Raw genomic sequence first — 27,144 nt, 5'->3', positions numbered from 1 at the left:
AAGAATATTCTATTACTGTTAAGCAAACTATGAATAACAAAACATGTGTCCTTTATCATAGCTACACGTATGACAAAAAAGCGTGTGAAAATCAGTGGTATTCAGTGAGGTAAGATGATATAAATGCGCTGACAGTTCATTGCTCCTGCCAAATGAATTGCACTGAGTGGAGAAGGATCACCACTCCAAGATGGCGGCACCGCGTCTCGTCAGCGCCAGTAGGCAGTAGCGCTCCATGCTGCGTACCCTTAGAAGATGTCTATGATGTGAACTGTCAACATCAACAATAGCCACTCATCTACTTCCGGGTTTATATATATTATTATTTAAACTTTTTTTTGATTGATTGAGAGTTTTATTAGTAGATTGCACAGTACAGTACATATTCTGTACAATTGACCACTAAATGGTAACACCCCAATAAGTTTTTCAACATGTTAAAGACGGGGTCCACGTGAATCAATTCATGGTAAAGCATGGTCTAGCAGCGTCTTTACGCTACACAACAGCAGTTTTAGTGAAAGAATATTTTCACAGTTCATAGACAATATATCCTGAAGGAGTTTACAAAAGTTGAGCTAAGGAAAATAAGGACAAGATATATTACATACCCAATTCTTCACAAAATTAAAGAAATACAATTTAAAATTATTAATGGATATTAATGGAAAATGTGATACTGTGCATGTGTGAGTGGAATGTGAGACTGTACGTGTGTGTGTGTGTGTGTGTGTGTGTGTGGAATGTGAGAGTGTACGTGTGTGTGGAATGTGAGAGTGTACATGTGTGTGTGGAATGTGAGAGTGTACGTGTGTGTGGAATGTGAGAGTGTACATGTGTGTGTGGAATGTGAGAGTGTACGTGTGTGTGGAATGTGAGAGTGTACATGTGTGTGTGGAATGTGAGAGTGTACGTGTGTGTGGAATGTGAGAGTGTACATGTGTGTGTGGAATGTGAGAGTGTACATGTGTGTGTGTGATACTGTACGTGTGTGTGTGGAATGTGAGAATGTACAAGTGTGTGTTTGAGAGTGTACGTGTGTGGAATGTGAGAGTGTACATGTGTGTGTGTGAGAGTGTACATGTGTGTGTAGAATGTGAGAGTGTACATGTGTGGAATGTGAGAGTGTACGTGTGTGTGGGGAATGTGAGAGTGTACATGTGTGTGTGTGTGAGAGTGTGCATGTGTGTGTGGAATGTGAGAGTGTACATTTGTGTGTGGAATGTGAGAGTGTACATGTGTGTGTGGAATGTGAGAGTGTACATGTGTGTGTGGAATGTGAGAGTGTACATGTGCGCGTGTGAGACTGTATGTGTGTGTGTGGAATGTGAGAGTGTACATGTGTGTGTGTGAGAGTGTATGTGTGTGTGTGGAATGTGAGAGAGTGTACATGTGTGTGTGAGAGTGTACATGTGTGTGTGGAATGTGAGAGTGTACATGTGTGGAATGTGAGAGTGTACATGTGTGTGTGGAATGTGAAAGTGTACATGTGCGTGTGGAATGTGAGAGTGTACACGTGTGTGTGTGTGAGAGAGTGTACATGCGTGTGTGTGAGAGTGTACATGTGTGTGTGGAATGTGAGAGTGTGCATGTGTGTGTGGAATGTGAGAGTGTACAGGTGTGTTTGTGTGAGAGTGTACATGTGTGTGTGTGAGAGTGTACATGTGTGTGTGGAATGTGAGAGTGTACATGTGTGTGTGGAATGTGAGAGTGTACATGTGTGTGTGTGAGAGTGTACATGTGTGTGTGGAATGTGAGGGTGTACATGTGTGTGTGGAATGTGAGAGTGTACATTTGTGTGTGGAATGTGAGAGTGTACATGTGTGTGTGGAATGTGAGAGTGTACATGTGTGTGTGGAATGTGAGAGTGTACATGTGTGTGTGTGAGAGTGTGCGTGTGTGTGTGGAATGTGAGAGTGTACATGTGTGGAATGTGAGAGTGTACATGTGTGTGTGGAATGTGAGAGTGTACATGTTTGTGTGTGAGAGTGTACATGTGTGTGTGTGAGAGTGTACATGTGTGTGTGGAATGTGAGAGTGTACATTTGTGTGTGGAATGTGAGAGTGTACGTGTGTGTGGAATGTGAGAGTGTACATGTGTGTGTGGAATGTGAGAGTGTACATGTGTGTGTGTGTGAGAGTGTACATGTGTGTGTGGAATGTGAGCGTGTACATGTGCGCGTGTGAGACTGTACGTGTGTGTGTGGAATGTGAGAGTGTACATGTGTGTGTGTGAGAGTGTACGTGTGTGTGTGGAATGTGAGAGTGTACATGTGTGTGTGGAATGTGAGAGTGTGTGTGTGTGTGGAATGTGAGCGTGTACATGTGTGTGTGGAATGTGAGAGCGTACGTGTGTGTGTGTGAGAGTGTACATGTGTGTGTGTGAGAGTGTACATGTTTGTGTGGAATGTGAGAGTGTACATGTGCGCGTGTGAGAGTGTATGTGTGTGTGTGGAATGTGAGAGTGTACATGTGTGTGTGAGAGAGTGTACATGTGTGTGTGGAATGTGAGAGTGTACATGTGTGTGTGTGTGAGTGTGTGTGTGAGAGTGTACATGTGTGTGTGTGAGAGTGTACATGTGTGTGCGTGAGAGTGTACATGTGTGTGTGTGAGAGTGTACATGTGTGTGCGTGAGAGTGTACATGTGTGTGTGTGAGCGTGTGTGTGTGTGTGTGAGAGTGTACATGTGTGTGTGTGAGAGTGTACATGTGTGTGCGTGAGAGTGTACATGTGTGTGTGTGAGAGTGTACATGTGTGTGCGTGAGAGTGTACATGTGTGTGTGTGAGCGTGTGTGTGTGTGTGTGAGAGTGTACATGTGTGTGCGTGAGAGTGTACATGTGTGTGTGTGAGCGTGTGTGTGTGTGTGTGAGAGTGTACATGTGTGTGTGTGAGAGTGTACATGTGTGTGCGTGAGAGTGTACATGTGTGTGTGTGAGAGTGTACATGTGTGTGCGTGAGAGTGTACATGTGTGTGTGTGAGCGTGTGTGTGTGTGTGTGAGAGTGTACATGTGTGTGCGTGAGAGTGTACATGTGTGTGTGTGAGAGTGTACATGTGTGTGCGTGAGAGTGTACATGTGTGTGTGTGAGCGTGTGTGTGTGTGTGAGAGTGTACATGTGTGTGTGTGAGAGTGTACGTGTGTGCGTGTGAGAGTGTACATGTGTTTTGGGAGGACATGAGAGATTGGCAGAGAAACAAGGGTGTGGAGATGTCCCCATTCTCTAGAGAAGAGATCACATTTGGTATTTTTTATAAACGACTGTGACATTGTTTGTCAACATTATTATGCTCCAGGCAACACATTTTCTACATAAATGTCAATTTATGAAAGTAAGGCCCATATTTTCTAATTGGTTTAATGGTTTACAATTTTCAATCAAATCTTGGAGAATGATTAAGAGTACAAAAGCCCTTAAATGTATATCTTTTTTAAACATTTTTTTTAAATGTATTTTATCATTATTTTTATTTATCAATATTTATTACTCCATCTGTATTTGCTTTTGTTTTCTTTCCTTGATGTTGAAAGTGCCTTGACTGTTGAGTGAGTTATAAATGTATGTTTGTTGTTCAATTAAAAAAAAATAAAAAAAATAAAAAGACGCTGGTAAAAAAACTATTTTCGGTGACGTCATAAACCCGGAAGTAGATGAGTGGCTCCCGCTGTTGTTGACAGTTCACATCCCCAACATTGACAAACATCGACCTAAAGCAAAGTAGTTTTTATTTAAAGCTTATTGTCGCACCGTACATCTCCTGTTGTACTGGTGCAGTTGTTTGGTGTGCGTTTATTGCCATTGACGCGACAAACTTTGCGACGTAGCATGGGAAGCTAGCATGTAGCAAACAGTTGAGCTAACTAGAGAGTTAGCATCGTGGTTTGCCGCCTCAAAGTGTGCGTGAGGACATTATAACAAGGTAGTGTGTCACCGTTACTAAATGTGTAACACTGTAACATACACAACTCTTTATTGTTGCTTTTGGCGTGTTCTCAATGCAGATGGCGGTCGAGCTGGATGTGTTTGTGGGTAACACCACTATCATGGATGAGGAGGTTTATCAGCTCTGGTTGGATGGATACACAGGTAATGTATGACGTCATCCATTGGCCGGTTACAGGTGAGCTGGGGCCTTTCCCCATACTGCACATGTAAATGTGCAGTATGCATTAGGACTGCAATGAACAACTATTTTGATATTCGACTAGTCATCGACTATCTTAACAATTAGTCAGATTATAGAATAGAAAGTACTTTATTGATCCCTGGGGGAGATTCAGCACCAGAGTTCGCTCACAATAAACAATAAACACTTAGGTATTTTTCACATGTGAATAATATAAATACAGTCTATTATACAGCATTATTCACATGTGAATAATATAAATACAGTCTATTATACAGCATTATTCACATGTGAATAACATAAATACAGTCTATTATACAGCATTATTCACATGTGAATAATATAAATACAGTCTATTATAGAGCATTATTCACATTTTGAATAATATAAATACACTCCATTATACGGCATTATTCACATGTGAATAATATAAATACAGTCTATGATACAGCAATATTCACATGTGAGTAATATGAATACAGTCTATTATACAGCAGTGAATAATATAATTGCAGTCTATTATACAGCATTATTCACATGTGAATAATATAAATACAGTCCATTATACAGCATTATTCACATGTGAATAATATAAATACAGTCTATTATACAGCATTATTCACATGTGAATAATATAAATACAGTCCATTATACAGCATTATTCACATGTGAATAATATCAATCAATGTTTATTTATATGGCCCTAAATCACAAGTGTCTCAAAGGGCTGCACAAGCCACAACGACATCCTCGGTTCAGAGCCCACATAAGGGCAAGGAAAAACTCACAACCCAGTGGGATGTCAATATGAATGACTATGAGAAACCTTGGAGACGACCGCAGATGTGGGTGACCCCGCACCCCCCAAACCCCTCTAGGGGAGACCGGATGCAATGGACGTCGAGTGGGTCTAAGCATAATTTTGTGAAAGTCCAGTCCATAGTGAATAAATAAATGGGTTATACTTGTATAGCGCTTTTCTACCTTCAAGGTACTCAAAGCGCTTTGACAGTATTTCCACATTTACCCATTCACACACACATTCACACACTGATGGCGAGAGCTGCCATGCAAGGCGCTAACCAACAGCCATCAGGAGCAAGGGGTGAAGTGTCTTGCCCAAGGACACAACGGTCGTGACTAGGATGGTAGAAGGTGGGGATTGAACCCCAGTAACCAGCAACCCTCCGATTGCTGGCACGGCCACTCGACCAACTTCGCCACGCCGTCCCCATAATAGTGAGAGTCCAGTCCATAGTGGGGACAACAGGAGACCATCCCGAGCGGAGACGAGTCAGCAGCGCAGAGATGTCCCCAACCGATGCACAGGCGAGCGGTCCACCCCGGGTCCTGACTCTGGACAGCCAGCACTTCATCCATGGCCACCGGACCTGTGCCCCCCCCTTCCCTCCCACAAGGGAGAGGGGGGCAGAGGAGAAAAGAAATAAACGGCAGATCAACTGGTCTAAAAAGGGAGTCTATTTAAAGGCTAGAGTATATAAATAAGTTTTAAGATGGGACTTAAATGCTTCTACTGAGGTAGCATCTCTAACTGTTACCGGGAGGGCATTCCAGAGTACTGGAGCCCCAATAGAAAACGCTCTATAGCCCGCAGACTTTTTTTTAAATACAGTCTATTATACAGCATTATTCACATGTGAATAATATAAATACAGTCTATTATACAGCATTATTCACATGTGAATAATATAAATACAGTCTATTATACATTCAAGTACAGTCAAAAAGGAACATATGCATTATACAGTCTGATGGCTGTCGGTATGAAGGACTTCCTGTGTCGTACCGTGTTGCATTTTGAATGACCGTGCTCATTCTCTCCGCCAGGTGTAGTGGGTGGGAGGTGTTGTCCATAATGGCTAGGCGCTTTGCTAGACTTCTTCTCTCTGACAGAGAGTCTAGCTCCACTCCCACCACGTTACTGGCCTTCCTTACCAGCTTGTCCAGCCTGTTTGCGTCTCCAAGCTCTCAGTCAGCTGCTCCAGCAGGCCACGGCGTGCAAGAAGGCGCCCGCCACCACCGACTCGTAGAACATCTTCATCATCTTTGTACAGACGTTGAAGGATCCTAGCCTCCTGAGGCCTCTTGTAGAGTGCCTCAGCGTGTTTTGACCCATTCAGCTTGTTGTCGATGTGTACTCCCAAGTATTTATAATCCTCAACCATGTCCACATCGACCCCCCTGATGGAAACAGGGGTCGCTGGAGTACTCCTTCTCCTTCCCAGGTCCACAACCAGATCCTTTGTCTTCGTCACATTGAGCTGGAGGTGGTTCTTTCCACACCATGTGACAAAGTCCTCCACCAGTGCCCTGTATTCCTTCTCAACACCATCTTTAATACACCCCACTATCGCAGAGTCATCAGAAAACTTCTGAAGGTGGCAAGACTCTGACTGATAGTGGAAATCGGTGGTGTAGATGGTGAAGAGGAAGGGGGAGAGGCCTGTGCCCTGCGGGGCCCCGGTGTTGCTGACCAGTCTGTCAGACACACAGTCCTGCAGTCGCACGTACTGTGGTCTGTGAGTCAGGTAATCAACAACCCAGGACACCAAGGGGGCCTCCACCTGCATCGTCTCCAACTTCACACCCAGTAGCCCGGGCAGTATGGTATCGAAAGCACTGGAGAAGTAAAAAAACATGACCCTCACACACTGCTCGCAGGCTTGTCTAGGTGGGTGTGGGCTCGGTTCAGCAGGTACTGTAGATCAGTGTTTTTCAACCACTGTGCCGTGGCACACTAGTGTGCCGTGAGTTACAGTTTGGTGTGCCATGGGAGATTGAGTGTCTGTACTGTCTAGAGCTTGGCAAAGTAACCGTGTAATACTCTTCCATATCAGTAGGTGGCATCAGGTAGCTAATTGCTTTGTAGATGTCAGGAACATGGTTTGTCTTGATCACAATATGCGGGAGGCAGCGTGTAGGTAAAAAGGTATCTGACATTTCAACCAAAAATAAATAAAAGGCGAGTGCCGCTAAGAAAAGGCATTGAAGCTCAGGGATGGCTATGCAAACGAAACTAAAACTGAACTGGCTGCAAAGTAAACAAAAACAGAACGCTGGACGACAGCAAAGACTTACAGCGTTTGGAGCAGACGGTGTCCAAAAAGTGTACCCGTACATGACATGACAATCAACAATGTCCCCACAAAGAAGGACAGCGTCCGCACAACTTAAATAAACTTGATTGCTAAAACAAAGCAGGTGCGGGGAATAGCGTTCAAGGAAGACATCAAACTGCTACAGGAAAATGCCAACAAAAGAGGAAAAACCACCAAAATAGGAGCGCAAGACAAGAACTAAATCACGACACAGGAAAACAGCAAAACACTCAAAATAAGTCATGGCGTGATGTGACAGGTGGTGACAGTACACCTACTTTGAGACAAGAGCTATAGTGATGCATGCTTGGTTATGGTTTAAAGTCATATCCAACAATTGCGAGAACGACTTTTTATTGTCAATATCGAGTTTCAGTGTGCCTTGGGATTTTTTCAACGAAAAAAATGTGCCTTGGCTCAGAAAAGGTTGAAAAGCATTGCTGTAGATGACCGCGTCCTCCACTTCCAGTCGGGGCTGGTAGGCGAACTACGGTGGGGCTTGATAAAGCATACACATATTCAGTGGCTCTAATTTAGCCATCAACTTTTAAATTCAGCTTGAGATACTTTTAAGCATGTGCTTACGAACAACAAAGATGGATAATTCATTCATAAATATAATTGTATACTGTAACTACAGTCGTGATCAAAAGTTTACATACACTTGTAAAGAACATAATGTCATGGCTGTCTTGAGTTTCCACTACTTTCTACAACTCTTATTTTTTTTGTGATAGAGTGATTGGAGCACATACTTGTTGGTCACAAATAGGGATGTCCCGATCCAGGTTTTTGCACTTCCGATACCGATATTGTTTTTGCACTTCCGATCCGATACTGACCGATACCGATACTGACCGATACTGGCCTATCCGAGCATGTATTGAAGTTTAAAGTTATTTAGCCTACTTAGTTGTCAGAATCATGTTGAAAAGGGTTTTAGTACTCTTGATAACAACTAGCCAGCTGAATTAGGGGAGTTTGAATAATACACAATGGTTGGTAACAAGAAACTGACCTGTTTATTCATGGATAAACACAAAATAGACAAAATTATACATGACAAACAGAAATGGCATCATTGAACTAGGGCTGGGCGATATGGCCTTTTTTTAATATTGCGATATTTTAAGGCCATGATACACCATATATATGTGGATATGTTTAGTCCATGTCACGATACACCATATATATGTGGATATGTTTAGTCCATGTCACGATACACCATATATATGTGGATATTTTGCCTTAGCCTTGAATGAACACTTGATGCATATAATCACAGCAGTATGATGATTCTATGTGTCTACATTAAAACATTCTTCTTCATACTGCATTAATATATGCTACTTTTAAACTTTCATGCAGAGAAGGAAATCACAACTAAAAAAATCACTAATTTTTTCATATGGTGTTGATCTGGAAATGTTTGCCTCTGCATTTTGATGGTGTGGACGTGTGGCACCGAATGGAGATAAGCGTCTCGACGTCACAATATTTGAACAATGATGACGAAAACTGTTTTCTCTGTCGTGTCCGTGTGTCGAAAATTGTTATGCGCTTATTTTTAGGGCCCGCATGGCCCATTGTATAAGGACTCACAAAGGGAGTCCTTCTGCAATGGGACATAAGGACCTATTGAATTTCTAAGGTTTTATTATTTTATTTTATTTTGTGCGTGGCATAGATTTGCCGTGCGCAATTGCACAGGCGCGCACCTTAGAGGGAGCGTTGCTAGCACGGCTGCGCTAGCATCACAGCTAACGTTAGCCATGCTACCTCTCTGCTCGGGGAGGGCGTATACGTATGTGACGTATGTCGTGACAGTATGTGACATGTGTAAGAAGGTGCGCTTTATGTCTGTGAGAGGAAGACACAGGAAAGAGTGAGAAGAGCCTATCGTGTAATGCCAGCAGCTAAAAGCAACTGCGTGAGAATCCACATACCTGTGGATGTGTTGAAGGTGTGCTGGAAAATGCGGAACGGAAAGTAGGGCGCAGCAGAAAAGTGGAATGTATTATTTAGATAGGTGTGTTGGAAAACACGGACCGGAGTTTTTTTAAAAACTGGATCTGGATCGGCATTTTCCCATGCCTTGCCGATACGCATTTTTTGGCAAATATCGGCGGCTGATCCGATACAAATATCAGATCGGGACATCCCTAGTCACAAATAACATTCATGAAGTTTGCTTCTTTTATAAATTTATTATGGGTCTACTGAAAATGTGAGCAAATCTGCTGGGTCAAAAGTATACATACAGCAATGTTAATATTTGCTTACATGTCCCTTAGCAAGTTTTTGGTAGCCATCCACAAGCTTCTGGCAAGATTCTGCTCTAATTTTTGACCACTCCTCTTGACAAAATTGGTGCAGTTCAGCTAAATGTGTTGGTTTTCTGACATGGACTTGTTTCTTCAGCATTGTCCACACATTTAAGTCAGGGCTTTGGGAAGGTCATTCTAAAACCTTCATTCTAGCCTGAATTAGCCATTCCTTTACCATTTTTGACGTGTGTTTGGAGTAGGGCTGGGCGATATGGCCTTCTATTAATTTCTCGATATTTTTAGGCCATGTCACGATACACGATATATATCTGGATATTTTGCCTTAGCCTTGAATGAACACTTGATGCATATAATCACAGCAGTATGATGATTCTATGTGTCTACATTAAAACATTCTTCTTCATACTGCATTAATATATGCTACTTTTAAACTTTCATGCAGAGAGGGAAATCACAACTAAGTCAATTTAGCAAAAGTGTATTTATTAAACAGTTATTAAGCAGTGGCACAAACATTCATGTCATTTCCAAAACAGAAAGTGCAAGATTGTCAGAGACATTTTAAAACAAGCTATGAGTGCACTTTTGTGCATGATGTCACTAAGATGACATATCAAAACAACACTAAATTAAAGTGCACTTTTTGTACAGAACGCCACTACAATAGTTTAAAACAAATAAAGTGCACTTTTGTGCATGATGTCACACAAGATATTTCAATAAGTGTCAAATAAAAATGAGCTGTATAATAGGAAATCAAATAGTGTATGTCCTTCGCTATGTGGTAGGTTCCTCCGGACGTTATCTCCTTCTGTTGTTGACTATTTTTTTCATACGGTGTTGATGTGGAAATGGTTGCTTGGGCATTTTGTGGGTGTGGCATGCGGAGTTTCAAGCACTCTTCATTCTCTAGCGGGTGACTTTTCAAATGATGCTACACATTAGCAGTCGTGCTACATTTTATAGCAATGCTTTTGCCGCATACTTGACATATTACAGATGTCTGTTCAACATTTTCCCGCTTGAAGCCAAACCACCGCCAGACAATGGACCCCGTGCTGTTTTTCTTGGGAATTAATTATTCCTTCATTAGCACCACTGCTAATGTTACCATGCCGCTACCTCTCTGCTCCGTGAGGGCGTATGACGTTGCACGCGCGACAGTATGTGACGTATGTAAGAAGGTGCGCTTGTTTTATGTCTCTGTGAGAAGGAGAGACAAGAAAGAGTGGGAAAAGCCTGTAGTGTAATGCCCGCAGCTAAAAGAAACTGCGTGAGAACGTATACTCCAATATCACCATATAGTAATTTTCTATATCGCACAGAGACAAACCCGCGATATATAGAGTATATCCCATATATCGAGTATATTTGATATATCGCCCAGCCCTAGTTTGGGGTCATTGTCCTGTTGGAACACCCAACTGCGCCCAAGACCCAACCTCCGGGCTGATGATTTTAGGTTGACCTGAAGAATTTGGAGGTAATCCTCCTTTTTCATTGTCCCATTTACTCTCTGTAAAGCACCAGTTCCATTGGCAGCAAAACAGGCCCAGAGCATAATATTACTACCACCATGCTTGGCGGTAGGTATGGTGTTCCTGGGATTAAAGGCCTCACATTTTCCCCTCCAAACATATTGCTGGGTATTTTGGCCAAACAGCTCCATTTTTGTTTCATCTGACATCACATGGACAAAGATAAGACCTTCTGGAGGAAAGTTCTGTGGTCAGATGACACAAAAAATGAGCTGTTTGGCCACAATACCAAGCAATATGTCGGGTATTGTGACCAACAAGTATGTGCTCCAATCACTCTATCACAAAAAAATAAGACTTGTAGAAATGATTGGAAACTCAAGACAGCCATGATATTATGTTCTTTACAAGTGTATGTCAACTTTTGACCGCGACTATATGCTGCTCATTCGGCAGTTACAAAGGTTTTAATAACTGTTTAACTTCTGTCAATTTAAAACTAAGGACAGGAAAAGTGCTAAATAAAACAAGTATATTTTTTTATCTAAAAAAATGACAGTTAAAATAATGACAACAAACGATAAGACAACAAAACTAACTTGCTCAAAAAAGAAACAAGTATTTTGTGATGATGTGTTTAAAAAAGCTGCACACTGATATATTATTGTTTAGTGATTATCTCCTGGAATTTTTAGCTATCTAACAGACTCAATGCATATCATTGATTAATTGTAAACAGTTTATCTACCTAACACATTGTATGTTTAATCTTACGATACCAGCGCATTGGCGCTTTATTTTAAGTGTGTGTAAGTAAGTCAGTAAGTACATTTTATTTATAAAGCGCTTTTCACAGATAAACTCACAAATTGCTGTACAAAACATAGGTGAATTAAAACAATTCAATCAAAACAACATCATGTAAAGTGGATTAAAAATTATAGTTAAAAGCTTTACTAAAAAGAGAAGTCTTCAAATGGCGGACTTTGGCTAAAATGATAGTTACATCCATCGACCTTTTATAAGTAGACGCAGCATTGGCTTCTGTGACGCGAGAAATTCGTCCGCCATCTAGAAGTGGTGTTGAGGAGCCGGCGAGCAGTCTAAATTGACAGTTGACAGGTAGAAAACAAAGATGGTGTTCAGCGTTTTCCTGCTCAAATGAGCGGACTGTTGAAAATAGGAATCGGGGGATTACTTTTCACAAGTAAAATTTAACATTAACGTACTATTGGTTGTATTTCTATCCATCCATCCATCTATCCATCTTCTTCCGCTTATCCGAGGTCGGGTCGCAAGGGCAGCAGCCTAAGCAGGGAAGCCCAGACTTCCCTAGGATCCCGAGGCGTTCCCAGGCCAGCCGGGAGACATAGTCTTCCCAACGTGTCCTGGGTCTTCCCCATGGCCTCCTACCGGTCGGACGTGCTCTAAACACCTCCCTAGGGAGGCGTTCGGGTGGCATCCTGACCAGATGCCCGAACCACCTCATCTGGCTCCTCTCGATGTGGAGGAGCAGCGGCTTTACTTTGAGCTCCCCCTGGATGGCAGCGCTTCTCACCCTATCTCTAAGGCAAAGCCCCGCCACCCGGCGGAGTAAACTCATTTCGGCCGCTTGTACCCGTGATCTTGTCCTTTCGGTCATAACCCAAATCTCATGACCATTGGTGACTCACGGGTGGGAACGTAGATCGACGGGTAAATTGAGAGTTTTGCCTTCCGGCTCAGCTCCTTCTTCACCACAACGGATCGATACAGCGTCCGCATTACTGAAGAAGCCGCACCGATCCGCCTGTCGATCTCACTATCCACTCTTCCCTCACTCGTGAACAAGACTCCGAGATACTTGAACTCCTCCACTTGGGGCAGGGTCTCCTCCGCAACCCGGGTTGTATTTTGTGAAAAGAATATTACCACAGAGTTGAGAAGGAGCAAATATCTTCAATAGTACTGAAATCGTAGCCGCTAGCAAACAAAAGTATGACCATAATAGAATTGCTTGTCAATTAAATAAATTACATGTAAAAATGTCATACTTGAATACAGAATTTGGTTTTATTCTGAATCCAGTGAAACAGATTGGTGGTTTTAGCTGATATAAAGACTTCCAGGTGTTTATGTATGTTTATGTTTAAGTATTTGGCAGATGCTTTTATCCAAAGCGACATACATAAAAATACATATCAAACTATCACTGTACACATGATCATTTAAGGGAAGAATGTAATACAAAATATAAATACAAAGTGTCAAGACAGAATAAACTCTCTGCTGCTGCAGCAACAGAGATACAGTCTATAGATGTATAGATATCTAATGTATTCATACATTGTTTATGTAGGATATACGCATGTATATATAACCTAATCATATTGTTTCTTCAATTTAAAAATAGCTGACCATTTTTTTCCCCCTTCTCTGGGATTATATTCCCAGTTTTGATCTCGGACGTCTGGTCACTTATAGCATATAAGAATATTCTATTACTGTTAAGCAAACTATGAATAATAAAACATGTGTCCTTTATCATAGCTACACGTATGACAAAAAAACGCGTGAAAATCAGTGGTTTTCAGTGAGGTAAGATAAATGAAATGCACTGACAGTTCATTGCTCCTACCAAATGAATTGCACTGAATGGAGCAGATCACCACTCCAAGATGGCGGCCCCGCGTCTCGTCAACGCCAGTAGGCAGTAGCGCTCCATGCTGCGTACCCTTAGAAGATGTCTATAGTTACATCTATTTTTCACGCAACTTCGTCTCACACTTGTTAGCTAGCTAGCAAGGTACAGGCTAACTATCTTACCGAGTTGAGACCGCATCCTCCAGATGTTCGATATTCCTCCGCTTTTAATACTCCCGTATCATTGATATTGCGTCATTAATTCAAGACTTGCTTTGCAAAATGAGCAAGTTATTCATCTTTTTCACCAGAATAGGAGAAAATATTCCCACACTTTACATGTTTTACATGGTGATGCGAGCGGCGGTGCTGACTGGAAAAACACGAGTGATGACGTCACGACTATGTCGACAAATTTATTAGTCGCCGACAAATTTTATAGTCGACGAATCATTGCACTCCTAGTATGTATAGATGTATATGCCCTATATACTGTAAATATGAATATGTTTGTTAAAGGCCTACTGAAACCCACTACTACCGACCACGCAGTCTGATAGTTTATACATCAATGATGAAATCTTAACATTGCAACACATGCCAATACGGCTGGGTTAGTTTACTAAAGTGCAATTTTAAATTTCGCGCAACATATCCTGCTGAAAACGTCTCGGTATGATGACGTCAGCGCGTGACGTCGCGGATTGTAGAGGACATTTTGAGAAAGCATGGTGGCCAGCTATTAAGTTGTCTGTTTTCATCGCAAAATTCCACAGTATTCTGGACATTTGTGTTGGTGAATCTTTTGCAATTTGTTCAATGAACAATGGAGACAGCAAAGAAGAAAGCTGTAGGAGGGAAGCGGTGTATTGCGGCCGACTTCAGCAACACAAACACGGCCGGTGTTTCATTGTTTACATTCCCGAAAGATGACAGTCAATCTTTACCATTGGCCTGTGGAGAACTGGGACAACAGAGACTCTTACCAGGAGGACTTTGAGTTGGATGCGCAGACGCGGTACCGTGAGTACGCATGCAGCTGCGGCTTCCAAACATTTGATCGCTTGCCCGTACGTGCGTGCCGCTATGTGCATGTCACGTACGTAACTTTGGGGACTTTGGGGAAATATATGTGCTGTATGAACTTTGGGGAGTTGAACGGTACTTTGGGCTGTGGGATTGAGTGTGTTGTGCAGGTGTTTGAGTTGTATTGGCGGGTTATATGGACGGGAGGGGGGAGGTGTTTGTTATGCGGGATTAATTTGTGGCATATTAAATATAAGCCTGGTTGTGTTGTGGCTAATAGAGTAAATATATATCTTGTGTTTATTTACTGTTTTAGTCATTCCCAGCTGAATATCAGGTCCCACCCGCCTCTCACAGCATCTTCTCTATCTGAATCGCTCCCACTGCCCTCTAGTCCTTCACTCTCACTTTCCTCATCCACAAATCTTTCATCCTCGCTCAAATTAATGGGGAAATCGTCGCTTTCTCGGTCCGAATCGCTCTCGCTGCTGGTGGCCATGATTGTAAACAATGTGCAAATGTGAGGAGCTCCACAACCTGTGACGTCACGCTACTCGTCTGCTACTTCCGGTACAGGCAAGGCTTTTTTATCAGCGACCAAAAGTTGCAAACTTTATCGTCGATGTTCTCTACTAAATCCTTTCAGCAAAAATATGGCAGTATCGCGAAATGATCAAGTATGACACATAGAATGGACCTGCTATCCCCGTTTAAATAAGAAAATCGCATTTCAGTAGGCCTTTAAGGTAGAGAACCTTTGGCGACCGGTTGAGGTTGTCGTCGACCTGTCATCCAAGTCAACTGGGATAGGCTCCAGCTCCCTGCAACCAGCGATACAGAAAATGAATTAAGTATTCACGACTGATTTGTTCACTTTCACAGTGAATGATGCGGTAAAGGTGAGAATGGAGGGCGGAGTGCTGGAAGAGTGTGAAGCCAGTGCGGAGGTTCTGCTGAGTGACACTATGGACCAGTACAGAACTTTCCAGATGTGCGAGCGTCTTCTGCACAGTCCAGCCAAACTGGCCAACCAGCTGCTGTTCCAGATCCCACCTCATCGACAAGCCATGCTCATAGAGAGGTGAAGAAACACAAAGTTACAGTGGAACGTTTGAGGTTTTTCCATTTTTTTTATTGGATTTGGAAACTTTTTTTTTTCACACTCTTGCCATCCTAAAAACTTTAATAGCGTTTATAAAGGGGCTGTTTGCAACTTGCTCACGGTTACATTTTTTAAACCCAAAAATATAACAAGAACATCACTGGCTAGCTTATTATACCATGAGTGGTTTAACAGAATATTTTTTTAAATGCCTGTATTCAGGATTTTCCACAGGTCATTAAAAAGCATTAAAAGTTATGAAATGGATTTGGTTAAAATTGAGGCCTTAAATGGCTGTAAAAAGCATTAAAGACAGATGTGCCAGATGCATTATTGTATTTTCCGGACCATAGGGCGCACCAGATTATAAGGCACACTGTCGATGAGCGGGTCTATTCAGGTCTTTTTTCATACAAAAGGCGCACCGGAATATAAGGCGCATTAAAGGGGTCATATTATGATTATTTTCTAAATTTAAAATACTTCCTTGTGGTCTACATAAGATGTAATGGCGGTTTTGTGGGCGGTCTTATTTACGTGGCTCACCTTCGACAGCGTCTTCTCCCCGTCATCTTTGTTGTAGCGGTGTAGCGTGCAAGGACGGGGGTGGAAGAAGTGTCAAAAGATGGCGCTAACTGTTTTAATGACATTCAGACTTTACTTCAATCAATAACAGAGCAGCATCTCCTCATCCGTGGCTCACTAGTACAACGACAATGCCGGAAGTGTGTCCCGTGAAAAACCGTCCGACCGGAACTCTAGTAACTAAAGTTCCTTGGGTGAATAATGTAAACCCACTACACCGGTATGTTTTAACGCTTTCGTGGTGAGTCTACTGACTAGAACTTTATACTACTTTATATTAGAAATGGCAACAGCAGACGATGAATGTCCCATAACAAGAAGATAGAGAAAAATAAGGAGTTTATCGACTGCGGCATCGGTACGGACTACAAAGGCAAAGGTGCGCAAATTTTCAGGACTTATGCAGATCTCAAATACACATCAGCACGTACCAGAAGGTAAGAAAAGTTGCTATTGCATAGTATTGTGAAACAAAACGCCAGATAATGTCTGCTAATGGAGGCCATTTTGCTGTCCTTATACACACACCATAGTAATACTTGTATCTCTGACTACAGTAGCGGCAATGGGCCGACAATCCATCAAGCGGTGCGGCTTCAAAGTCGTACTAATACATTTTGACAGATTTTTGAGTGCCGTGTGTAATGTTCTTTATTTTCAATGGAACATTTAAAGTTTTGGTGTTGTTTACTGCCATACAAGTATCTCTTATGCGTGACTGTCATCATACTGCAGTCTACACTTATCTCTTATGTGTGACTGCCATCTACTGGTCACACTTATCATTACACCGTGTACCAAATAAAATTGCTTCGAGGTCGGTAAGCACAACCAGAATTATTCCGTACATTAGGCGCATCGGTTTAAAAGGCGCACTGTCGATTTTTGAGAAAATTAAAAGATTTTAAGTGCGCCTTATAGTCAGACAAATACAGTACTTTAAAGAATTCATACAATGGTTAGCAATAGTCAATAAGTCAATTAATGCAAGGATAAATGTAAATGAACTTGATATTGTGTTTTTGGCTTTCAAAATGGAAAATAAACGGTCTCACTGTGTGCTTGCACCTGAGCATGATAAATTCTTTCTTTCTTTTTTTTAGTTTATTTCAAACATGAACACACTTACAGTATAATACATCACACAATTTCATGTTATTTCACTTTACATCATGTCTGAAAAGGAGTAGGAAGAAGCAAAAGCTTATTTAATCCTACCCCTTTCCCACTTCAGAGCGCTTACAATTATATAAAATAATTTACTGACCTTTTTATATAATAAAATAACATCTGTGGATTAGTATACACAACAGTTTTGTAATTAATAATTAATTAATTCAGTCATTATTAACATACTGAGATGAAGAATATCTTACTTTCAATAAGGTTGAAAGTATTTCTCATAATTCTTCTTTGTACTTTGTAAGCACTATTATTTTGAACAACCTCTTAAACTGGATCATATCAGTACAATGTTTAACTTCTTTACTCAATCCATTCCATAATTTAATTCCACATACAGATATGCTAAAGGTTTTAAGTGTTGTACGTGCATACAAATGTTTTGAATTATTTTTTCCTCTAAGGTTATATTTCTCCTCTTTAGTTGAGAAGAATTGTTGTACATTCTTTGGTAGCAGGTTATATAGTTTGCTTTGTACATCATTTTAGCTGTTTGCAATTTTACCAAATCACCGAACTTTAATATTTTTGACTCAATAAATAAAGGGTTTGTATGTTCTCTATATCCAACATTATCTATTACTCTAACTGATCTTTTTTGTAACACGGTTAACGAATGTAGTGCACATTTGTAGTTATTTCCCCATATTTCTACACAATAACTCAGATATGGTAACACTAGCGAGCAGTAGAGAATATGAAGTGATTTTTGGCCCTGGACGTATTTTGCTTTATTTATTGAAATGTTTTTTGCCACCTTATGTTGTATGTTTTGTATATGAGATTTCCAGTTCATTTGATCATCTGTTAATACTCCCCAAAATCTTGTTTCTTTTACCCTTTCAATGTCTACTCCGTCTATTTGTATTTGTGTAAGATGCTCTTTTCTACTGTTACCAAATATCATTATTTAAATTGACAGTAGAATCAAATGAACAGGGTGAAGCCTCTTCTTAGTCATCCACAATCTTTGATTCGGTACGAGCAGGCGAGACCGCGAGTTTACACACACAGAAGACACGGACATCGCCTCGCTAGTCGCCACTCACTAGTGACAAGCGCCGCTAAGTCACAAAAATGATGACAAAGTAAATGTCCCTGTGAGGGAATATTTCATCTTCAAACTGAATGAGCAACACGAGCCCATCAGCACGGACAAAGCATGTCGTGATGGCTCTGGCAACAAAAAAGACGACAAAACAAACCAGCCGACCCAGTTTTTCGAATTGAGGAGAAAACTGCACTTCAAGATTTGTTGAAGTGCAGTTTTTGCTGACAGAGATGAGTAGTCTGTCTTATTTTTGTGTTTGTTTACCTATTTATAATCATTAAGTAATGACCTTCCAATTACAATGGTAAAAAATACAACAGTAATGAAAAATATGTTTAGTATGTTTGAAAGAGTTACTTACATCAGGGGTTCTTAATCGTTTGAACCTCAGGGTCCAACGTTTCCACTACAGAGGGGCCCAGGACCCACACTTTAATATTAAATTAGTAATCTTACTCTTGATTTTAATCATTGTCAAAAATGATATCTAACCTACTTACAGTTTACAGCCTGATATGAATGATATGAAAGCATGTGTTAATCACAAAGATGATTATTCATCGAACACATAAACATTAGGCTTATGTCAGGCTGATTAGAAAAATAAGTACTAATCAAATATACAGCATACGAATAAAATAATAAATAACTGACAAAAATAAATGTAGGCTGCATAGTCTACAATTACTGTTCAAGAATAAATCAAGTTTAACAAAATGAATAATAAATATGTTTCTTAAATAAACTGTCAATAAAATTTAAGTGCAAATAAAAATACAGCTTAACCGCTTTAGTCATCATTTTTGCGCTGAAGAATCTTCTCTATGACTTTAGCTCCAGACTTCTGTATTTTGATGTTGTCATTACTGCCACAAGTGGTGGAAAAGTGTATTACAACTGAGTACTGCTGCGGCCCATACGGACCACAGCTGAGAAACATATTTTTTGGTGGCCCTCAAAGCAGGGGTCCCCAAACTACGGCCCTCTTTTGTTTTTTTAAATTATAATTTTTTTTAATCTGTCTTTTCTAATCCATTTTCTACCGCTTGTTACTCTCGGTGTCTCCTAGCCGCTCAGGAAAATCATATTGTCTAAAAATGCATTTTTCCATCGATAACGTGACATCAAGTGCGCACTCTTTCAGTCAATTAGTGCGCGAGGAATATATATATACATGTTTCAACCCAATGCGGGCCCCGAGTGAAAATGTTTGGGGACCCCTGCTCTAGAGGGTGCTCGCGACCCAACAACGGTTAGGAAAACATTGTTACTATTATATATTATGATTACATTAGTGCTTAATTTGTCAATAGTTGATGTAAACTGTTCAGCTATTCAACATTATCATTGTCAAATGCTTACAATTTTGTCTATACAAACAATTGTATGCTTTTGACTGTATATAACGATGATGTGCCATAGGACATGGGCATACAATTTGATTTCAGTTGCATTAAAAAGGCATTAAATTGAATTAAATCAGATTTGCTGATATCTGCAGAAACCCTGATATTTTTCACAACGACTAATTATATTGACGTACACCAGTGCTTCTCTATTATGTTCTGTTACGCTTATCCTAGGAAGAAGAAAACATTTCGCGCCCAGCCCCCCACTCTCCGCCGCAATTATAAATAATTTAGTTTGTCAATGAAATTGTTGTAGGTACACCACACTGCTCCTCAAGAGAGGATGGGTCAAAGGCAGAGACTGCATTTTGCTGTACACACATTATACATGAGACAGTAAAGATTGTATTATTATTAACATTAAAGCAAACAAAAAATACATAATTATAGATCAAATGACAACTTTTTTAACAATGTTTTTTAGTCTGTAACAGAAAATATATTTTTTAAATTCTTACATAAACTATGGACATTTTTTTACCGACTTGAACCATTTGATAAAAGATACAATTAAATAAACTATTGGCCCTGCGATGAGGTGGCGACTTGTCCAGGGTGTACACCGCCTTCCGCCCGAATGCAGCTGAGATAGGCTCCAGGACCCCCGCGATCCCGAACGGGACAAGCGGTAGGAAATGGATGGATGGATGGATGGAAATAAATAATACATTGAAATTAATCAGCAACATTAACTCAGGAGCACCATCCATCCATTCATCTTCTTCCGCTTATCCGAGGTGGGGTCGCGGGGGCAGCAGCCTAAGCAGGGAAGCCCAGACTTCCCTCTCCCCAGCCACTTCTTCCAGCTCCTCCCGGGGGATCCCGAGGCGTTCCCAGGCCAGCCGGGAGAGATAGTCTTCCCAACGTGTCCTGGGTTTTCCCCGTGCCCGAAACACCTCCATAGGGAGGCGTTCGGGTGTCATCCTGACCAGATGCCCGAACCACCTCATCTGGCTCCTCTCCATGTGGAGGAGTAGCGGCTTTACTTTGAGCTCATCCAGGATTGCAGAGCTTCTCACCCTATATCTAAGGGAGAGCCCCGCCACCCGGTGGAGGAAACTCATTTCGGCCGCTTGTACCCGTGATCTTGTCCTTTCGGTCATAACCCAAAGCTCATGACCATAGGTGAGGATGGGAACGTAGGTCGACTGGTAAATTGAGAGCTTTGCCTTCCGGCTCATCTCCTTCTTTGCCACAACGGATCGATACAGCGTCCGCATTACTGAAGACGCCGCACCGATCCGCTTGTCGATCTCACCATCCACTCTTCCCTCACTCATGAACAAGTACTTGAACTCCTCCACTTGGGGCAAGATCTCCTCCCCAACTGGAGATGGCTCTCCACACTTTTCCGGGCGAGAACCATGGACTCGGACATGGAGGTGCTGATTCTCATCCCAGTCGCTTCACACTCGAACCGATCCAGTTGGAGCTGAAGATCCTGGCCAGGTGAAGCCATCAGGACCACATCATCTGCAAAAAGCAGATACCTAATCCTGCAGCCACCAAACCAGATACCCTCAACGCCCTCACTGCACCTAGAAATTCTGTCCATAAAAGTTATGAACAGAATTGGTGACAAAGGGCAGCCTTGGCGGAGTCCAACCCTCACTGGAAACGTGTCCGACTTACTGCCGGCAATGCGGACCAAGCTCTGACACTGATCATACAGGGAGCGGACCGCCACAATCAGACAGTCCGCTACCCCATACTCTCTGAGCACTCTCCACAGGACTTCCCGGGGTACACGGTCGAATGCCTTCTCCAAGTCCACAAAGCACATGTAGACTGGTTGGGCAAACTCCCATTCACCCTCAAGGACCCTACCGAGACTATAGAGCTGGTCCACAGTTCCACGACCAGGACGAAAACCACACTGTTCCTCCTGAATCCGAGGTTCGACTATCCGGCGTAGCCTCCTCTCCAGTACACCTGAATAGATTTTACCAGGAAGGCTGAGGAGTGTGATCCCACAATAGTTGGAACACACCCTCCGGTTCCCCTTCTTTAAGAGAGGAACCACCACCCAGGTCTGCCAATCCAGAGGTACCACCCCCGATGTCCACGCGATGCTGCAGAGTCTTGTCAACCAAGACAGCCCCACATTATCCAGAGCCTTAAGGAACTACCTCGGCAACCTCAGCTCAAGAAATAGGAGAGCCCACCACAGGTTCTTTAGGCACTGCTTCCTCATAGGAAGATGTGTTGGTAGGATTGAGGAGGTCTTTGAAGTATTCCCTCCACCGATCCACAACATCCACAGTCGAGGTCAGCAGAACACCATTCCCACCGTGGTCCCCACATCCCACAACTCAGGAGCACAATATATAAAATGGTTCTGACTTAAAAAAACAAAAATGAATGAAACATTTTTTAAAAATGAAAATAAAGTCAGGATTAATGGCTACCATGCGCACGTTTTGCAATGCATAGCTTTTCACAGCGGGGTTTGAAGCATGATACTGATAAAGCATGTTTGCCGCCATCGCACCGCGCCTCCCCTATTTGCGAAGGACATCCACATCCACAAAAGCAGTTTCAGGAAAAGAAACTAACAATTTGCAGTCATGTTGTTGTTATGATAGAATTTATAAACAACGATAGCTAACACGAACGATCTAAATTGCTATCATTAGCTAACGATACACACAGCCAATGTGCGTGCATGTGATATGTTTGTACGTACCTAGTCTACGTCATTACGTCCTAAAAGCCGTAAGTGGGCGAGACATCAATCAATCAATCAATGTTTATTTATATAGCCCTAAATCACAAGTGTCTCAAAGGGCTGCACAAGCCACAACGACATCCTCGGTACAGAGCCCACATAAGGGGAGACCGAATGCAATGGATGTCGAGTGGGTCTGACATAATATTGTGAGAGTCCAGTCCATAGTGGTTCCAACATAATAGTAAGAGTCCAGTCCATAGTGGGGCCAGCAGGACACCATACCGAGCGGAGACAGGTCAGCAGCGCAGACATGTTCCCAACCGATGCACAGGCGAGCGGTCCACCCCGCCCACTTACGTCCTAAAAGCCGTAAGTGGGCGAGACATCATTCTTAAAACACATAGGAATGCTAAATCATTTTCCAAATTCAATTAAATTCAAAATAGGGATAGCACATATTAATGAGCATATAAATATAATGTAAATATGTCAGATTTGTGTGTACTTATTATCAAATAACAATAAAAACACACCAAAAAGTCAGGATTACCACAACAGACTCAATAAAATGCAGGTAAGTGAATGAGAGTTAAAAAAAAAGGTAATAACTTTAACAATGATAATAAAATGAAATAAAAAAGGGATGTATTGCATTGCACACAGCCCAAATAAAGTGCCATAAAAAGTCATACAAGTGTAAAAAGAAGCTAACCACTGCTTTTAGTTAAGTGGAAAAACAATGAACGTGTTTTTTTAATTTGAGTCATGGATGATGAAGATATCACGTGTGGTGTAATGAGATTTATGCTGCATATGCGCCTTATCCATTTCACAAGTGTAAACTAAGGTAATGTACAAAAGGTAGGGTAATGCTTACTGTGCTGACATCTTGTGAGGTTTGCTTAAGTTTCACATGATGTCCCCTGCATAATATTCTGTGAGAACATACAGGGTGACTTGTCAAAATGACAAATTGAGAAGCTCGAGACTTCAGAGGTTTTCTCATCGCCTCTTTCTAAGAATTTCTGCATTTACAGTCAAATATTTAATTGTTTCTTCCCTGATGTAGTAATTGAGAGTCTAACTTTAGCTGCCTCTTTTTCAATCTGCCTTTCCTGAATTAGATACTACGCCTTTAAAGATCAATTTGTGCGTGAAGTTCTGGGAAAGAAGCTGTCAAAAGGAACCAAGAAAGACCTGGACGACATCAGTGCCAAGACAGGTGTGACTCTGAAAAGCTGCCGACGTCAGGTAAGTCTAATTTTAATTTATGACCGGTTAGTTCAGTTTCATGTGCGTAAGTGATTGATTGACATAGTTGACAGTGTTTTTTCATGCGTTGACCTACTCGTGTGGCTAAATAAGGTCATGAATGTATAGCTACATTTCTGCAGAGCACAGTAATAAACATTGTTTAAAGGGGAACATTATCACAATTTCAGAAGGGTTAAAACCATTAAAAATCAGTTCCCAGTGGCTTTTTTTATTTTTCGAAGTTTTTTTCAAAATTTTACCCATCACGCAATATCCCTAAAAAAAGCTTCAAAGTGCCTGATTTTAACCATCGTTATATACACCCGTCCATTTTCCTGTGACGTCACATAGTGATGCCAATATAAACAAACATGGCGGATAGAACAGCAAGGTATAGCGACATTAGCTCGGATTCAGACTCGGATTTCAGCGGCTTAAGCGATTCAACAGATTACGCATGTATTGAAACGGATGGTTGTAGTGTGGAGGCAGGTAGCGAAAACGAAATTGAAGAAGAAACTGAAGCTATTGAGCCATATCGGTTTGAACCGTATGCAAGCGAAACCGCCGAAAACGACACGACAGCCAGCGACACGGGAGAAAGCGAGGACGAATTTGGCGATCGCCTTCTAACCAACGATTGGTATGTATTTGTTTGGCATTAAAGGAAACTAACAACTATGAACTAGGTTTACAGCATATGAAATACATTTGGCAACAACATGCACTTTGAGAGTGCAGACAGCCCATTTCAAGCGCGCTAAGAACATATATTTTTCCACGATTTCAGCACTCAGGTTAACCATACCTAAATAGACACAAAATACTGCATTACACAAGACTACCCGAATGTACTCGAATGATTGAAAAAAATTAATGTTTTTAAGCTAAATTATTGGTAAACACAGTTTATGTAAAATAATTTACGTAAAATCGCAAGTAATGAATAAGGTTTTCATCAATTAATATATTCTGTAGACATACCTTCATCCGCTCTCTTTTCCTGAAAGCTGATCTGTCCAGTTTTGGAGTTGATGTCAGCATCTGCTTTGAGTGTCGCAGGATATCAACACATTCTTGCCATCTCTGTCGTAGCATAGCTTTCGTCGGTAAAGTGTGCGGAACAAACGACTGACCATTTCGTCGGCTTTCCCCACAGCCTCGTATTTTGAACAAATTTCGTCCAATTTCTTGCCACTTTCGCATCTTTGGGCCACTGGTGCAACTTGAATCCGTCCCTGTTCGTGTTGTTACACCCTCCGACAACACACCGACGAAAGTGAGAAAATGGCGGATTGCTTCCCGTTGTGACGTCATCGCTCCGACAGTGAATAATAGAAAGGCGTTTAATTCGCCAAAATTCACCCATTTAGAATTCTGAAATCGGTTAAAAAAATATATGGTCTTTTTTCTGCAACATCAAGGTATATATTGACGCTTACATAGGTCTGGTGATAATGTTCCCCTTTAAAACAATCTGGTTAGTTCAGTTTCATGTGTGTCAGTGATTGATTGACATAGTTGACAGTGTTTTTTTATGTTGACCTGCTCGTGTAGCTAAATAAGGTCATGCAGAGTAATAAACATTCTTTAAAATAATCTGGTTAGTTCAGTTTCATGTGTCAGTAGTTGATTGTCATAGTTGACAGTGTTTTTTCATCGTTGACCTACTTGTGTAGCTAAATAAGGTCGTGAATGTATTGGCAACATTTCTGCAGTGCACAGTAATAAACACTCTTTGAAATAATCTGGTTAGTTCAGTTTCATGTGCGTCAGTGATTGACTGACATAGCTGACAGAGTTTTTCATGTATTGACCTACTTATGTGGCTAAATAAGGTTGTGAAAGTATTAGCAACAATTCTGCAGTGCAGAGTAATCAACATTGTTTAAAATAATCTGGTTAGTTCAGTTTCATGTGTGTCAGTGGTGGATTGACATAATTGACAGTGATTTTTTATGCGTTGACCTACAAACCCTGTTTCCATATGAGTTGGGAAATTGTGTCAAATGTAAATATAAACGGAATACAATGATTTGCAAATCCTTTTCAACCCATATTCAGTTGAATATGCTACAAAGACAACATATTTGATGTTCAAACTGATAAACATTTTTTTTTGTGCAAATAATCATTAACCAAAGAATTTGATGCCAGCAACACGTGACAAAGAAGTTGGGAAAGGTGGCAATAAATACTGATAAAGTTGAGGAATGCTCATCAAACACTTATTTGGAACATCCCACAGTTGAACAGGCAAATTGGGAACAGGTGGGTGCCATGGTTGGGTATAAAAGTAGATTCCATGAAATGCTCAGTCATTCACAAACAAGGATGGGGCGAGGGTCACCACTTTGTCAACAAATGTGTGAGGAAATTGTTGAACAGTTTAAGAAAAACCTTTCTCAAGCAGCTATTGCAAGGAATTTAGGGATTTCACCATCTACGGTCCGTAAAATCATCAAAGGGTTCAGAGAATCTGGAGAAATCACTGCACGTAAGCAGCTGAGCCCGTGACCTTCGATCCCTCAGGCTGTACTGCATCAACAAGCGACATCAGTGTGTAAAGGATATCACCACATGGGCTCAGGAACACTTCAGAAACCCACTGTCAGTAACTACAGTTGGTCGCTACATCTGTAAGTGCAAGTTAAAACTCTCTTATGCAAGGCGAAAACCGTTTATCAACAACACCCAGAAACGCCGTCGGCTTCGCTGGGCCTGAGCTCATCTAAGATGGACTGATACAAAGTGGAAAAGTGTTCTGTGGTCTGACGAGTCCATATTTCAAATTGTTTTTGGAAACTGTGGACGTTGTGTCCTCCGGACCAAAGAGGAAAAGAACCATCCGAATTGTTATAGGCGCAAAGTTGAAAAGCCAGCATGTGTGATGGTATGGGGGTGTATTAGTGCCCAAGACATGGGTAACTTACACATCTGTGAAGGCGCCATTAATGCTGAAAGGTGCATACAGGTTTTGGAGCGACATATGTTGCCATCCAAGCAACGTTACCATGGACGCCCCTGCTTATTTCAGCAAGACAATGCCAAGCCACGTGTTACATCAACGTGGCTTCATAGTAAAAGAGTACGGGTACTAGACTGGCCTGCCTGTAGTCCAGACCTGTCTCCCATTGAAAATGTGTGGCGCATTATGAAGCCTAAAATACCACAACGGAGAACCCCGGACTGTTGAACAACTTAAGCTGTACATCAAGCAAGAATGGGAAA

At 41.5% G+C, this 27,144-nt stretch overlaps 1 protein-coding gene across 2 annotated transcripts in view; it reads left to right on the top strand.

Moving 5' to 3' along the window:
* Nucleotides 1-3,636: 3,636 nt before the first annotated feature.
* The window catches only part of fibpa (fibroblast growth factor (acidic) intracellular binding protein a), a 41,321-nt gene continuing 17,813 nt past the window's right edge, over nt 3,637-27,144 (top strand). The window contains exons 1-4 of one of the 2 annotated variants that reach the window (XM_061930111.1): nt 3,637-3,919; nt 4,002-4,086; nt 15,542-15,740; nt 23,784-23,910. In XM_061930111.1, the coding sequence (XP_061786095.1) occupies nt 4,002-4,086; nt 15,542-15,740; nt 23,784-23,910 (411 nt within the window). In that variant the 5' untranslated portion in view covers nt 3,637-3,919. Of the gene's footprint in view, nt 3,920-3,995; nt 4,087-15,541; nt 15,741-23,783; nt 23,911-27,144 lie in introns of those variants that run through there. The other variant, XM_061930109.1, reaches the window with a different exon arrangement.

The sequence above is a fragment of the Nerophis lumbriciformis genome, linkage group LG36, assembly GCF_033978685.3.
Source record: "Nerophis lumbriciformis linkage group LG36, RoL_Nlum_v2.1, whole genome shotgun sequence".
NCBI lineage: Eukaryota > Metazoa > Chordata > Actinopteri > Syngnathiformes > Syngnathidae > Nerophis > Nerophis lumbriciformis.
This window is presented reverse-complemented; position numbering and strand designations above follow the sequence as displayed.